The sequence below is a fragment of the Cheilinus undulatus genome, linkage group 7 (genome assembly GCF_018320785.1).
Source record: "Cheilinus undulatus linkage group 7, ASM1832078v1, whole genome shotgun sequence".
NCBI lineage: Eukaryota > Metazoa > Chordata > Actinopteri > Labriformes > Labridae > Cheilinus > Cheilinus undulatus.
Window position 1 is genome coordinate 48728253 of NC_054871.1, and position 14846 is coordinate 48743098.

Sequence of the window (14846 nt, forward strand, 5' to 3'; positions counted from 1 at the left end):
ACCTGTGGATCTGGTTTTGGTTTAGCTTGGTGAACAAAGGCTGCATGCTGTCAAGTAAATATTTATAGATTACAGAGAAGGGGCTGTAGCAAGGTGGGATTAATTGTTAGCACTGAACAATAATCAAAAATTTATTTTGCATGAATCCTAATTTGTGACTAGATCACAGAATTTATATGAATACAAGCCGGTGCACACTGATGAATCTGTTGTTTTTGCAGAACCTATAATGAGATCATAAATTCTTAAACTTCCCATTAATTGCTAAGTTAAGGGAAGTATTTTTAGTTGACCAGTTTTTTCTTTGGTCGATCACAGGCCCAGTTTTTTGACAATAAAATAAAAACTAAACCAACAAATCGACAGCTGTTGCAATGAAGACGCCTAAGGACACAGTTGGCTGGAAGCTGCTAATCTGATCCACTACTGTTAAATGATTGTTTATATGACTGGTTTCCTCCAGTCACACGTCACGTGCAGACAGGTTCATTTACAAGAATGCTCATGATGAATGTGGATGCAAATGCAAGCTGAAACTTTGTGTATATTTCCAGCCTTAGGGTGGTTTCTTATTAGGGACCTGAGCCTTGATCCGAGTACACTTGACTCCAAAATCTGGTTCATTATGGTTCAGTTCAAATACAAGTGTATGCTACTCAAGCACCATGCCTCAGTCTGCCTAAACAGGTGGTCTAAAGCTCATTTCATATGCACTGGAGCATGCTCCACTTGACAGACTCAAGAATGGGGCACTTTTTAGCAAGAGGAGAACTCCAAACATCTCCTGTCTCCTTAAAAACTGCTGGATCTCTGCAGCACAGGCCCACAGCAGACATGGAAGTACCTCTGAAATAATAAAAACATCCATAGCAGCACAATGGTCTCCATCGTCTGCACAGAACTGCACTAAAGTCATCCAGCTAATAATGACAGTAGTTGCTTTTTCTTTTTTCTTCTTCTTGAGTGTCTGCACACCAACTACATGCAACACTGCCACCACTTGCTGTGTCAGACTGCACACCTGTGACCACAACCAGGCACAAGATGATGGAAGCAGATCAGCAGGGGAGAGGAAAGAGAGGAGCGACTGGGCTCAGGCACGCTATGATCCTGCCTAATGTGATGTGAAAACACCCAGGTCATTCCAGTTCATCTCAGCTGTTATATAGTACAAAAACTTCAATGTAAATGTAGGCTGATGTGCAGCAATGCCTGGTCAGACACAATGACTTTTAATAAAAGTGTTATTTAGTGAGCTTTAGTCATGCTGGTAGGATTTTATTACCTCTGACAGAGTCGGCGTTTCCGTTTGATTTAACAGAATCTTTTCTTCTCCCTAAGCTCATTTTGATCTTCAGTTTCATATTGCCTTTAGTCTTTATAATTTACTTTGTGAATGAGGTGTTTCTTACCTCGACTTACCCAAAATAGAGCCCTACATTCCCCTGAGTCTAATGCTGTTTTAAACAGCATTAGACTGGCTTTACCAACATAGAAACATAACATTTTACTTCAGTACTTAGATTATTTTGCAAACATTTTAAAAGCTGTCAGTCAACACTTTGCTTTTGAACAGCTTCTAGACTATCCAACATTTTCAGCCTGAACCAGCCTCCAAAAAAACATTTAGCAACTTATGAAATGAGGTGATGATGTCAAATCAAATGCATCACTTTAAAGAACAGGATATGTTGTACGGTTCAGTGAGGAAATGAGAAAATCTTTCAGTGAAGGATGAAGGAGGATAATCTTAATCCTGTGGGGTGAGCGTCTGTTTCTGTGTGGTAAAAAAGAACACGGCTGATGTGGGTTCAACATTTCTCTGAGAGGAGAAAACTCTCCCTCCAGCTGTACAGCCTGAATGACACGCTCAGCTTTGATGGGGGAATAATACCTCCACGGATCATTTGCACCTGAAAGGGAATATTTATCATGGGACGGGGAGACGGAGGAATACAGCTTGTCTCTGTTGGTGTTGTGTCTCGTGTGTATGTGTCTGTGTTTGCTGCTCACCAGCAGTGTTTGCTCGATATCCACAGGGGAGTATGGTGGGGGACCGTCCATGGCCCATGGAGCTTCTTGTAGGATGTCTGGGGTGGGCAGGCAGATCTGACGAGACACGATGAAGTGAACGCGCTCCTCGCTCGCCTGGTGAACGTGAAGTGACAAGAGAAAGTTTAGACAGGAGTTTCAGAAGATTCTACTGTATGACACGTTCTCAAAAATAACATTTATGATAGAACTCAAGTTTGTCTGAAGGCTGCAGCAGGAAAAACTACAGACAGGAATCACATTGCCTGGCCTTGATATATTGTCTGGCACTACACCAGATTATAGCTCAGTTTTCATGTCTGATTCTCCCCCCACAAGCTCAGATACGAGTTCAGTATTACAAAATTAAGATAGATAACACATTCAAATGCACATTCAGGTGCTACAAACCCCTCCTCCTCCTGACACAAACCCATGATGGCATACTCACCTCCTGTCTGAGATTAAGTTAACTACTTCTGACAAGCATTAAAAGCAGCCCTGTATAAAAGGGAAACTGGATATTTATGAGTATCTACAGTATGTCCCACTGCAGGGAAACAAAACCTAAAAGCAACATCAGTAGACATCGATTACGTTCCACCTCTGCCTAGATGCAGAATCATCCACAGTCCTACGGTGATTCATCATAGAAAAGACCCCCAGACATTGATTCTATTTTCATGTCTACATCTACATTCCTGAGCTGAACTCAATGCTTTGATTATTTGTAATTATGACCTGACAAAGTCTGCATATGACTTTATCTCCATTTCTTTGATGCTGTTTCTACAAGATGCTATCGTTGCTATTAGTTCTCCTTTGTTTACATCAGATTAAAAACCAAGATGGGGCAAAGCAGTCGCTACTAGGAAGAACTAAGGCAATTAGTGGCAGCCCACTGTTTTACAGTTAAGACAGGGCATCTGACTTAGGACTGGGCACTTCATCAAAAATTAGATTATATCGCAAAACGGTTTCCTGCAATTTTTAAATTGCAAAAGGTGCAGTATTTCTTTGACCTGAAATTTGTGTCAAAAAAGCAGTTTAAAACTTTTTTTGCAGCAGAGATGTTATGCATGACATTTCATGCAGTCAGATGCCATTTGTGACCGAAGCCAGATAAAGTTCCTGCAAGCCGGCATACCGGTGGTTGAGAAAAATGGATACAAAGTCGTTTTCTTCAAAATGATCATTTTTTGTTTTTTTCTCATTTTATGCAAGTCTGACATTCAAACTACTCATTCGATGAAAAAAGTAACACAAATGTGATATTTAAAAGCGTTAATTTTGTGTTTATAAATGCCCTCTTTTCGTAGTTTCTGCGGGGAGACTGAGGGGAGGTGAAAGCGAAACTGCTGGGTGATAATTGGCCACTCAGCCTGCCATTGTCCCCAGTTTCACCCATTGAGATGGACAATAACAAACACCGCATGGCTCAAACTCCAACCCCCGTCGGCACGTAACTACAGCTGTTTCTAGTTATCACCTTTATCAACAAGCTTTAACATGCACCCTGCAGTGAAGAAAAGTAGAAGTGACGATGAAGAAGCAGCAAGAATTATCAACAGACTTGGGATGACTTCAGGATCACTTGACAGTGAAAGTTTGATGAAGGCAGATTTCCTATGGGAATATTTTGATGAGCGTCACCAGTCCAATTCAGAAGCTTGGTTTGGGTGGACTTTATGTAAATGTGGCTCTATTGTTCACGCCCATTACCTGGCCTGCCTGAAGGTAGGAAAAGTCCTGAAACTTTGAACCTGGTTTTCTCAGAGCAAACTGGTAGAAACAAATTTGATATGATTTTTCACATTGAAAGGAATGAACATTTTTATGTAATATTCATTTTGATTAAGTAAAGTATGCAAAAGCAAAGAAAGTAGGTTGTTTTTGTAAACTATTCTAAAAATGGCTCCTTATTGTTTGCATGATGTGTAGAGAAAAACTGGTATTTTGACACTCATTCAGGTTAAAAAAAGAAGCATCTTCTACAATTTGAAAGTTGCAGCAGGCCATATTATAGCTTTTACTTATATTTAAGGCCATTCTATAATCCATACTACTGATATGTACAGCTGTGATTATTGACAGAAATCTTCATATCTGATTATACCATAATTTGACTCTTTAAGCTAAAATCTGCTGGTACTGATAGCATGCTGATAATATCCCTACATCACATCTTAAAGTCTGATGCCATTCATAGTCAATGCACCAGCATGTTATATTTTTAGAATCTATTTTATTTGAATATAAATTTTTTTTTTAGAATTTTTGTATTATATAAGTTTTTTTTTTTTCAACTCCACTGTATCAGAGGAAAGCAAAAATACTGTATTATTCTTTAAATAACGGTTTAACAAGCCTCGTAAAGAGAAATTCCCAGGTTTTGTAAAATCAAAATCTCCTCCTGAACTGCCAGTCGACTCTCTCTCATTCACAGATTCATATGCAAATCGTCCATCAGACACACAGACTGGCTGGCTGCGTCTTCCCCCCTGAGAGCTCTCTGGTCCCTGCAGCACAGAGCTGACTCCTGAATTAGCCGGTCCAACCCATTATTGCCTTAATTGGACTAATTTAATTTCTACCCTGCCAGTTCTTAATCTCTGACAGAAAGTGGCTGCTCAGAGAGGCCATGTTGGCTCCACAGAGACCCTGGAGAGCCGCTCAGACTGCACAGACAGGAACTCCAGGCCCAGAGACGGAGGACAGACAGCCGCAAAAACACTGCAATTAACCACAATTAACCACAAACACACCACCATCAACAGGAATCAACCAGGAACCAGAGGCCGTCGCATGGTCATGTCCATCAGGGAGTCACCACAATTAAGTACTATTAACTGCAGGGAGTGCAGACACGACAACACAACACAATTAGTCTGAATCACCACAATTATCTTTAATACCTCAGGGAGGCCGAGTCAGAGCAGAGCACGGTCGTTTATGGTCTGCAGCAACATGTGGACTCATTTGACTTCCACAACTTCAAACTTTTATAAAAGTGATCAACGTTTGATGGGTATCTTTAAGAAAAGCAGTTTAAACTGACCTGGATGAGCAGAGCGGCGTGTTCTGGTGCTCCATAGCGTAGATCATGCCCATTGATGGCCAGAACGCGGTCGCCAACACACAGCTGTCCGTCTCGCGCTGCCAGGCCGCCCTCCAGCAGATGAAAGATAAAAACGCCGTGTTCCTCCGGCCGCCTCACTAGCTTGATCCCCAGCTGCTCGTCCGGGGCGGTTTTATTCAGGACCACGTGGATGCTGTCGTCCCTCAGAGGAATGTGTGGTAGGCCATGAGATGGGTGGCCTCCGGCGAGATCATGCCCGTGCCCGTGGCCGTGTTGGTGGCTGTGTGAGTGTGAGCGGTAACGGTGGCGCTGCTCTCGGAGCACGGTGAGCCGGAGGAGTTGGCACGGCTGTTTGAGGGCTGCAACAGCGAAGCAGTGCGGGACATTACTGATGTCAATGCCGTTTACCTGAAAGAGGAAGAGAGGAGCGACTTAGGGCTTTGGTGATCAGCTTCAGTAGATTAAATACACATTATATCACATCCTTTTCTCATCAAAGGTTCACAAAAACTAGAATATAATCAAACTTTGACAGCTGTAATAAAAATAAAATGTTTAGTCAAGATAATTTTTCTCTGGTGTCATTGCTGTTAATGTTTGGTTCATATTGTTCTGGTTCTAGCACACAATGAAGTATAGCAAGTTTTTTATATTATATTTGAGAATTTTTGATACCACATCTTAAATGGGTTACAATTTTTGTAATTACTTTTTTAAAAATTCATTCTTGGACTTCCTTTTTATTTTGAAAAGACAGCTGAAGAGAGAAGGGAAATATTTTGAAAGAGAGTGGGCATTGTAATGACTGACAAATTCAAAAAGGCCCAAAGCTTTAACAAAACTACATCTACTTCATAAAACATGTTTGTAGGAGAAAACGAAACCATTAAAAATGGCAAAGAAACTCCTGCACACTGTTTAAACGCACAAAACCAATTAACACTTTGTACTAGCTGCAATTTTTGACATTTAAAAACAAAATATTACCCAGTATCAGGTGCAATGGACCTACAATTTGTTGCTGTGTCAGTTTAAAAATAAAATCTCACACCATACATGATTTACCATTTTGATTGACTTTCTTTTGTGCTCAATTTTGCAAAATATGCTAAGTAGAAAAAAAACGGATAATGCCAGCTAGTACACTATATAGACAAAAGTATTTGGCAACACCTTTTAATTATCTAATTCAAGTTTAACCTAGCCATGTAGTCTCCATTTGCAAACATCTGTGATTCTAAATGTGTCGTTCTGAAGAACTCAGTGACTTTAAGCAGGTAATGTAATGGATGCCACCTTTGCAAAAAGACAGTCGGTGAAATTTCCTCCCTGCTGAATATTCCACTGTGAATTGTAAGAGATATAATTAGAAAGTGGAAGCATATAGGAACAACAGCAACTCAGCTATGGAGCGAAGACTAGTAAAATCACAGAGTGAGGTTAACGACTGCTAAGGTGCATGGTGTGTAAAAATCACCAGTCCTCTGGTGATTCCTTAGCTGAGTTCTGAACTTCCATTGGCATTGAGGTGAATACTAAAACTGTGCAGTGGGAGCTTTAGGGAGTGAGTTTCCATGGCCAATCAGCTGCATGCAAGCCTCACACCACCAAGTCTAATACCAAGTGTCGGATGGAGTGGTGTAAAGCACACTGACAATGGACTGTGGAGCAGTGGAAACATGTTATGTGGAGTGTCAAACCATGATTCTCTGTTTGACAGTCAGATAGGTGGGTCTGGGTTTGGCGGATGCCGTGAAAACGTTACCTGCCTGACTACATCATGCCAACTGTGAAGGTTAGTGGAGGAAGATAATGATAGGGGCAGTTTTTCAGGGTTTGGGCTAGGCCTCTTATCTCCAGTGAAGGTCAATCTTACTGCTCCAGCAGACCAAGACATTTTGGACAATGCTATGCTTCCAACTTTGTGGCAACAGTTTGAGGAAGGCCCTTTTCTATTCCACATGACTGTGCCCCAGTTCACAAAGCGAGGGCTATAAAGACATGGTTTGATGTGTTTGGTGTGGAAGAACTTGACCGGCCCATGGAGAACCCTGACCTCAACCCCACTGAATTTGGGATGAACTGGAATGAAGTTTAGGAGCAGTGCCTGACCTCGTAAATGCTCTACAGAATGAGTGAGCACAAATTCATGAAAGCCTTCCAAGAAGAGTGGAGGCTGTGATAGCTGCAAAACGGGGTCTCAATCAAGTACATTTAATTGAATAAGGCACCATACAGTCCCTGTTGGTGTAATAACCGAAGGCTAACAAATACATTTGTCCATATCTATACTTATGTTAACCAAGAAGGCAATCTAATATGGATACAGAAAATAAAAATGCTTAAAGTGTGCCGCCCAGTCATAGCTTGTGAAGGAAACGTTGCATACTCGGAGAATCACATTTGCTCTTTACTGCACACCTACACCTGTGCATTTGTGCACACTTGTTCATGTATTATAAGGGGGGAGATAATGCAAGCCAATGCACAAATGATTTTTCGCTCTGATGAGGTGTTTCCAAACACTTTGTGACTGTTGCTACGTTTTGTTTGCAGAATCATTGCATAATTTTCATCAGAAATCTCTGAGCTTAACCACATCCCATTCAAACCCAATGTCACAGAAACCAGAAAGAAAACATTTTAAAAGGTCTATAAACAGATTTGTATTCTTTAAGAAGCATACTTTTAAATATGAATCCAATATTGAGTAAAAGGAAGCATTGGGGTTTTGATTGTTTTGACTGATTTGTAAAGCTGACATTTTCTGTGATACCTTCAGGATCATGTCCCCAGGCAGCAAACGTCCATCCCGAGCGATGACCCCTTCTCTGTAGATATCCTGGATGAGGATACGAACCAACGGGGTCTCATTCCCGCCGACAATGCTGATGGCGAGTGGTTCTGAGGGTTCCACCCGTGTGATCTTGATACTGGTGAGCTCACCATCAGGAATCAGGTGATGGAGCTGAGGCAGCGCCAGCACTGAGGGGAGGGAGAGAAAAGGCTGAGTTAAGCTCTCTATTTTACAGTACAATTATGAACAAAGTCTGACAATGAGCCAAATAAAACAGGAGAGGAAGTGAAAGAGAGAGGAAAAGAGAGGTAGATGTGGTGGAGAGGTTCAGCAGTGAAAGCAGCTGTCTCTACTCCCCCAGGTTACTAAAACAAACTTGTACAAGCCAAGAGGGAAAATTCACTTGGCTGATCATCCCACTCGATGTTTGTATCATTAGTCACATACATCTGTAGCAAGTATGCCTGGGAAAACCCTCAATTTCACATTTTCACAAGGTTATTACTCGGGTGGGGAACAAGTACAAATTTAATGTGCACAAACTTTGTTCATATCCCAAAAGACAAAGAAAGCTTTTCTTCTTCATGGTAGAAAATAAAAAAAAAGATCTGCTGTATACAAGGAAATCCATGGGCATCACAAATGTTCTCCCCTAAGGCCACATTTACACAAAAATGATCCACAGGGAATTGAATAATTTTTAATTTATGTTTATAAAAAGTTCTGTAATTAGACAAACACATTTTGATGGCTTGCATAAAATACTGCCACTATAACAATGCAGCATGAATGCCAGGCCAGTAGTTGGCAGTATGATTTGGTAATAACATGATCATTTGCACATATTCCCTCTAGAGCAGTGATACTGAACATGTGGCTCTGGAGCCACATTTGGCTCTTTTGTGATGATTTGTGGCTCTTCTATGTCTTAATTTGAAACATCATTTCCATTGCTGACACTTCTTTTTGACACTGTTATCTTCTTTTGCATTTTTTTGCCCCTTTTTTTCACCTTTTTGCCACTTTTCACCCATTTAAGCTGACTTTTGCAGTTAAATGCCACCTATTTCCCATTTTGCCTCTCTTTCATGCATTTTGCCCATTTTTCCACCTTTTTGCTGAGGTTTGCCCATTTTAGTCACATTTTTTTGCCACGGTTTTGCCACTTTTGGACCATTCTTGCCACCTGTAACTCAATTTTTTACCACTTCTCACACAATATTTCCGCTTTTGGCTCATTTTTGCCACTTCTTTTTCGTTACTTTTCATCTTTTTGAAACTTTTATCCTGCTTTTTGCATTTTTTTGCCACTTTTTGCCACTTCTCACACATTTAAGCTGCCTTTTGCAGTTAAATTCCATTTAATTCCCATTTTCCACCTTTTAAGAGATTTTTGCCCATTTTATTCTCTGTTCACTCATTTTCTTTGGAACATTTTTTTGCCACATTTGGACCATTTTTGCCACTTTTCCCCCAGTGTTTGCCCCTTTTTGCCTATTTTTGCCCCTTCTCGATCATTTATTTAGCTGCCTTTTGCAATAAAATGTCACTTTTTGCCCATTTTCCCACCTTTTGTCTGATTTTTGCCACTATTTGACCATTTTTTGCCATCTTTAACTTATTTTTTGATCACTTCCCACCCATTTTTTCCACATTCTGCCCTTTTTCACCACTTTTCTCCCAGTGTTTGCTGCATCTTGACCACTTTTGCCACTTATTTTAATTCCCACTTCTCACCACTTAGATTGTGGCTCTTGCAAGTGTGTTTTTCAACAATTTGGCTCTTTGGTTGAGCAGGGATGAGTAACACTGCTCTCGAGAGTGGCAGGGTGGGAACCTACAAAAAAGGCTAATGCAGGAATGTTTGTGTGGATGGATGATGAGGTGCTGCTGCTACTCCAAGTGACCTTAACTACAAAGAGAGTACCTTGAAATCCTGATTATACATGGCACAATTTTTTGGGCCATTCCCAGGGGGAAAAGAGGTTTTAATGATCTTCCTTTGCTAGTAGAAGTGCTACTCCGTCACATTAAATAGAGTCAGTTGAAGTGGTTCAGGCATCTGATCAGGATGCCTGTTGGGCGTTTCGCTATGGATGCCTTTTTGATGTGCCTTCCTTATAATAAGGAGAGAAACAAGCAGGAAATAAGCCTCAAGCAGACCTCTAGGTGACATGGAGGTTGGTACACTGAGTGCACATAACGCTGGACAACACTGGTTGCAAACTGAAAATCAGTGCTGCCAGCGCTAAAAAAGCCAACAATGGGCACAGGCCTTTGAGACCTAATGAGGGAGAAAAGATGGTAAAAAGTAGTGCCAATTCCCAGTGCCAACTGGTTTGGGTCACTGTGTTAAGAGTATGTTGTGAGCTGTGTAGCACCGCTTAACGCACACAAGACATAGGGGCAGATTTTCAATCCAGTCAGATAGCATGCAATGTTTGATGACTGCAGCTGTAACTGTTCTCATGCCTGCACTTATCTCAGGACTAATCTGTTAAACTGGTATAAAGACCACAGTTACTTTTTTGGGAAAAACACTAGATTGATCTCAACATTTCAAGAAAATGTTGACTGGGAGTAAGGAATGAAAAAAATCCCATCATTGTTGTTGGAATATCTTCTCTTGCATGGCTGATGACAGAACCAAAACCTGCAATTTCCACATAGGACAAATGCGCCCTGCACCGAAGAGTCGTGGGTTTGCTCTGACCGAAGGAGAGTGACCTCGCCTACTGGAAGCATGTTTAGAGCGCTGCGCCACGGTGCACAGCTTTGATCAGCAGGTAGACATCACGGGAGAACTGCAAGAATAGTATGTCAACAGTGCACTATTTTACCTTCTGGGTTAATTTATCATCCTAAAAGTTAACTTTTCCTCGTCAATGGCATCGTTGCAGCTCTGTGACCCACTGACCTCCCGGTGACCCTTTGCTCTTGCTGCAGGATGAGATGTAATGTTAATGTAGTGATGATTTACGATCGAGAGTCCGTGCATTGTGTTATGTTTTGAAAGAACTGCAGTGGCCAGCGATGAAAGACCCGCAGCATATCTCTAACGAAGCGGAGTGGAGTGGTGCTCCAAGGAGGCGCCGCTGCCTGACTGGACTGGGGCTGTGGAACTGCTCTGATAGACTATAGAGAGAGCGATTTACTCCACAGAACGATTTACCAGCAGATCATGGCTGTATGTGGAAATTGCAGGTAACATGTTTGCAAGGTCTCTGTTTGAGAGCCCTGGTTCCAACCTTGGGTCCAGGACCTCCTTTAGATTGTCAAAATTAGATCCACTCATAATAACTAAAATCATGATAAATCAGTTATGAATAGTTCATGCCTTTTTGATAAGAAAACCTTCATGTGGGGCTATTCTATATAGGTTTGAACAATAAACACTTTTGAATTTTATGGTAATTGTTGACATCCATGTATCACCTTTTGTTTGATTGGGTGCTGGTGGTCCTCAGCTCTATGATACAAGTAAGGGGGGCTCTTTGGAAAAAGCTTTGAAACCACTGTCTTTGTCAGGTAACCAAAACATTAAAGTTTCCTCTGGAATCACAGTATTGTAAAACAGAGTCAACGAAACAGGCTTTACCACGGCCAAACAATAAGATTTTATGCACACAAATCCTTTTTGCAAAGCATAAAATTACCGGGAAATTTGTCCTTGTCTGCTTTTTTTATCCCTTTCTGTTAGCTGGAGCCCCCCTCCTCATGCCTGGTTGTGAATTACACTTCATGGTAGAATGACACATCCTGAATTGGACCACTTGAAGGTGGGTGTGGATCTTTTTGTGGCCATTTTGGCCAACAGCCCTGGCCAATAAATGACAGAGAAGATGTATTCCCCCTCGTCTTATTTCTTTTTCTCTCTTTCCTCCTCCTCAGCCACCCGTCTCGGCTCCGTAACCTCAGCCGTTCGTTATACTCACGCTGCACTTTCTCCTTTCCAAAGTCAATATTTTGTCGTTATCGCAGCAGATTGCTTCCAGGGTGGAGACCACATTAACACAGGGACCTACAGCTATTATGTAACCCTTATTTCTCTCCATCACACTTTCTTTCAACCCTCCTGTTGTTGGTCGCTCTTTTTCATCCTCTCCTCCATCCACAGGGACTTTACTACTCATTTATTTGTTTCCTTATCTCTGTTGTCTTTCCCTGTATCCACTCATCCCTGCGTTTGTTCTTCAGTCCCCCTTCACTTCCTCTATCTTTGTCTCTCCAGCGGCAGCCAATGAATATTTAATCTATTCTCTCAGTCAGAGAATAATCTAGTCCCTGATCATTCGTCATCCTTCATTCTTACGCAATACAGCATTCCTGCTCTTCTCCCATCACTCTGCACTTCCTCTTCAGTATTATGCTCCCTTAATGATCCACCACATTTCTTCAACGCCGGCCTAGCTGTATATTTTGCATTAAATACCTCTCTCCTCACCACGTAATATCTTATGGATCTAGCATGTCGAGAGGAGCACTCTCCCCGGGGACTGCTCCATCAAGTTGGTGTAAACCTCATGACCCCAACTGTGCTGGAGGACAACAAGAGGAGGAGGGGAGGATGGAGAGGACTAGAGGAGAACTGGTGGTACAGCTTTATAATAATGTACACAACAGCTGGAATGGCCAAAAGGTAAAGAATGAGTAACTAACTGGTAGTTAACCCATGTTAACTGAGAAATTAACCTGTGGATAACCAGGAAAAGTCAGTATCTGACTGCTTATTAACTAGGAGAGTAACAAACTGCTGACAATGTCCAGCAGGGCAACTCACATCACTCCAGCTTAATTTTCCTCTCATCAACTCAGAATCAGTTTCCAAATTCACGTCAATATCCTTGTTTTCATCTTTAGAAGCACTGCATGGGCAGGCACCTCTGACCTGATCCATCCCTACATCACCAGTGGACCTCTAAGGTCTTCTGTTCAAGGTCTTCTTGGATTCACTTTGAAACAAAAAGTGATTGTGCTTTTCTGTTTGTGAAATTATCAGCAGAGCTGCAGAGTTCCAACTGGAGCTTATGATGCATCTTTTCAAACTGCCTTCTGATCGTCTCAAACACTAAGAAGTAGATTCACAACGCTTTTGTAGTTTTATTGTCATTATGCTTCACTGTAGTGCTGCATGTTTTGGTAATTATGTGTTATTTTGATTTAACTGGACAATAATGCAATTTCAATGACAATAAAACACATGAATGGTAGGGATGCACGATATTGGATTTTTGCCGATAGCCGATATCGATATTTAGATACGTTCTACACAACTAAAAATTCAGTCCTTTCAACACAATTTTAGGTTTAAGGATTAAAAATGAGACTTTAAAGTTTAAAAATGAGAATGAATAAAGAAAAAGACCTCAAATTACATAGGTCTGTTGGCCCAGCCTAAAACTCAACTAATTTATTAGTGTGTTTGGAAAATTTTTACAGTTGATATGTGCTGATATGCATGGCCAAAATATCGGATATAAACAACAGCAAAAATTTTTGTATCTGTTGATACCGACATCTGGCCGATAATATCGTGCAGCCCTAATGAATGGTATCATGAGTCATCTTGCTTGATTAATAGAAAATGCAGAAAATAACGACAGTTTTAAAGTGTGATTTTCAGAGTTCAAAACATCTAAATATGAAGTAGCATTAAAATAAAATCTGAAGCAGCTCTGGCTGCTCTGAGGCTGCTAAAAATGTATTTGCAAATATTGACTGCAGGTATGATAAAGCCGTTATCAAGAAGTTTCTACAAAGGTCTTTTGACAAGAAAAGCATGCAAAGGCCTTTTCAGTGAAACAATTATTATCTACATTGATTTTTGGTGAGCGTGTCACTTTTTCTTCTCTCTGGTCCTGGAGGCACTCCTCTTTTCTTAGGTACATGAAGGGGGGGCTCCAAGGAGGATGGTTTGGAAACACCTTTTATTCAATTATGTACCAGCAACATCCAGTTGTAACTAATAGTGCAGCAGTACTTCATAATATTATTATTATTATAATTATTACCATTATTATTATTATCATAATTACTGTGAGACACTTTGTGGCCTTGTTCTATGATTGGTGCTCCAATAAAAAAAAGTAGGGCTGGGCAATATGGTTAAAAAATTGAATCTCCAATTGTTTTCCCACCAAACTCGATTTACGATATATATACAATACGAGATATATATATAGTCTTTAAAAGGAAAGAAAAAAAACTTGAACAGGTTTTTTTAAATTTTTAGTGGAGATGCTGATTATCAATGATATGGAACAAAACTGAACTGAACGGTCCTTTAAAGGTCAGAGTGGGAGCAATAAACTTGTGTTTAAAGGTGCACTATGAAGGTTTTTTTTATACAACACTCAGGATTTGAAAGTTTTTATCTGCTTAAAAAACAGACTGAAAGTAATACTAATGGTCTCCATGATCTAAGCAATGAAACAAGACCATCAAAACCAAACACAGATGTCTGCTCTGAAGGACTGGGTGAAAACAGGTTAAAAAATGACTAATAATTGCTAAAATTATGGATTTTTTTGGACTTGACAGAGATCAACACTGCTTCTGAGTCCCTGGATATTGATATGTGGCCACAAATCAAGTTTCCTGACGTTTATCTGGACCTGATTTTAAGCAGACAAGCAGGGCCTTAAGGCACACAGCCTGGTTTATCCATGATGGATGTGGAAGTGAATTAATGTTAGTCTTGTGAATACAGAGCTTTATACCAGCTAATTCTTTGTATTGTAGCTAGTTGATCGTCTTCTTACTTTAGGTTACCTGTGAAAAGATTGCTGTAGTTTTTGAATGAGTTTGTAAAACTTCAGGCTGCAGCTAATTTTAAAATGAGACCAACACACCCAGGATTTCTGACTTAATCTAGTTTGATTCTAACGCCTGTAAAGTTTATTTTCTATGTGACAAATTCTCATGGTGCAGCTCTGAACT

The 14846-nt window shown here is 40.7% G+C and overlaps 1 protein-coding gene across 4 annotated transcripts in view; it reads right to left on the reverse strand.

The window, feature by feature from the left end:
• The window catches only part of lnx1 (ligand of numb-protein X 1), a 107414-nt gene that overhangs the window by 14104 nt on the left and 78464 nt on the right, over positions 1 to 14846 (reverse strand). For all 4 annotated transcript variants that reach the window (XM_041792376.1, XM_041792375.1, XM_041792378.1 and 1 more), the window contains 3 exons: positions 7887 to 8095; positions 5090 to 5518; positions 2014 to 2148 (listed from right to left, as the gene is read on the reverse strand). In XM_041792376.1, coding sequence (XP_041648310.1) covers positions 2014 to 2148; positions 5090 to 5518; positions 7887 to 8095 — 773 coding nt within the window. The remainder of the gene's footprint in view (positions 1 to 2013; positions 2149 to 5089; positions 5519 to 7886; positions 8096 to 14846) is intronic.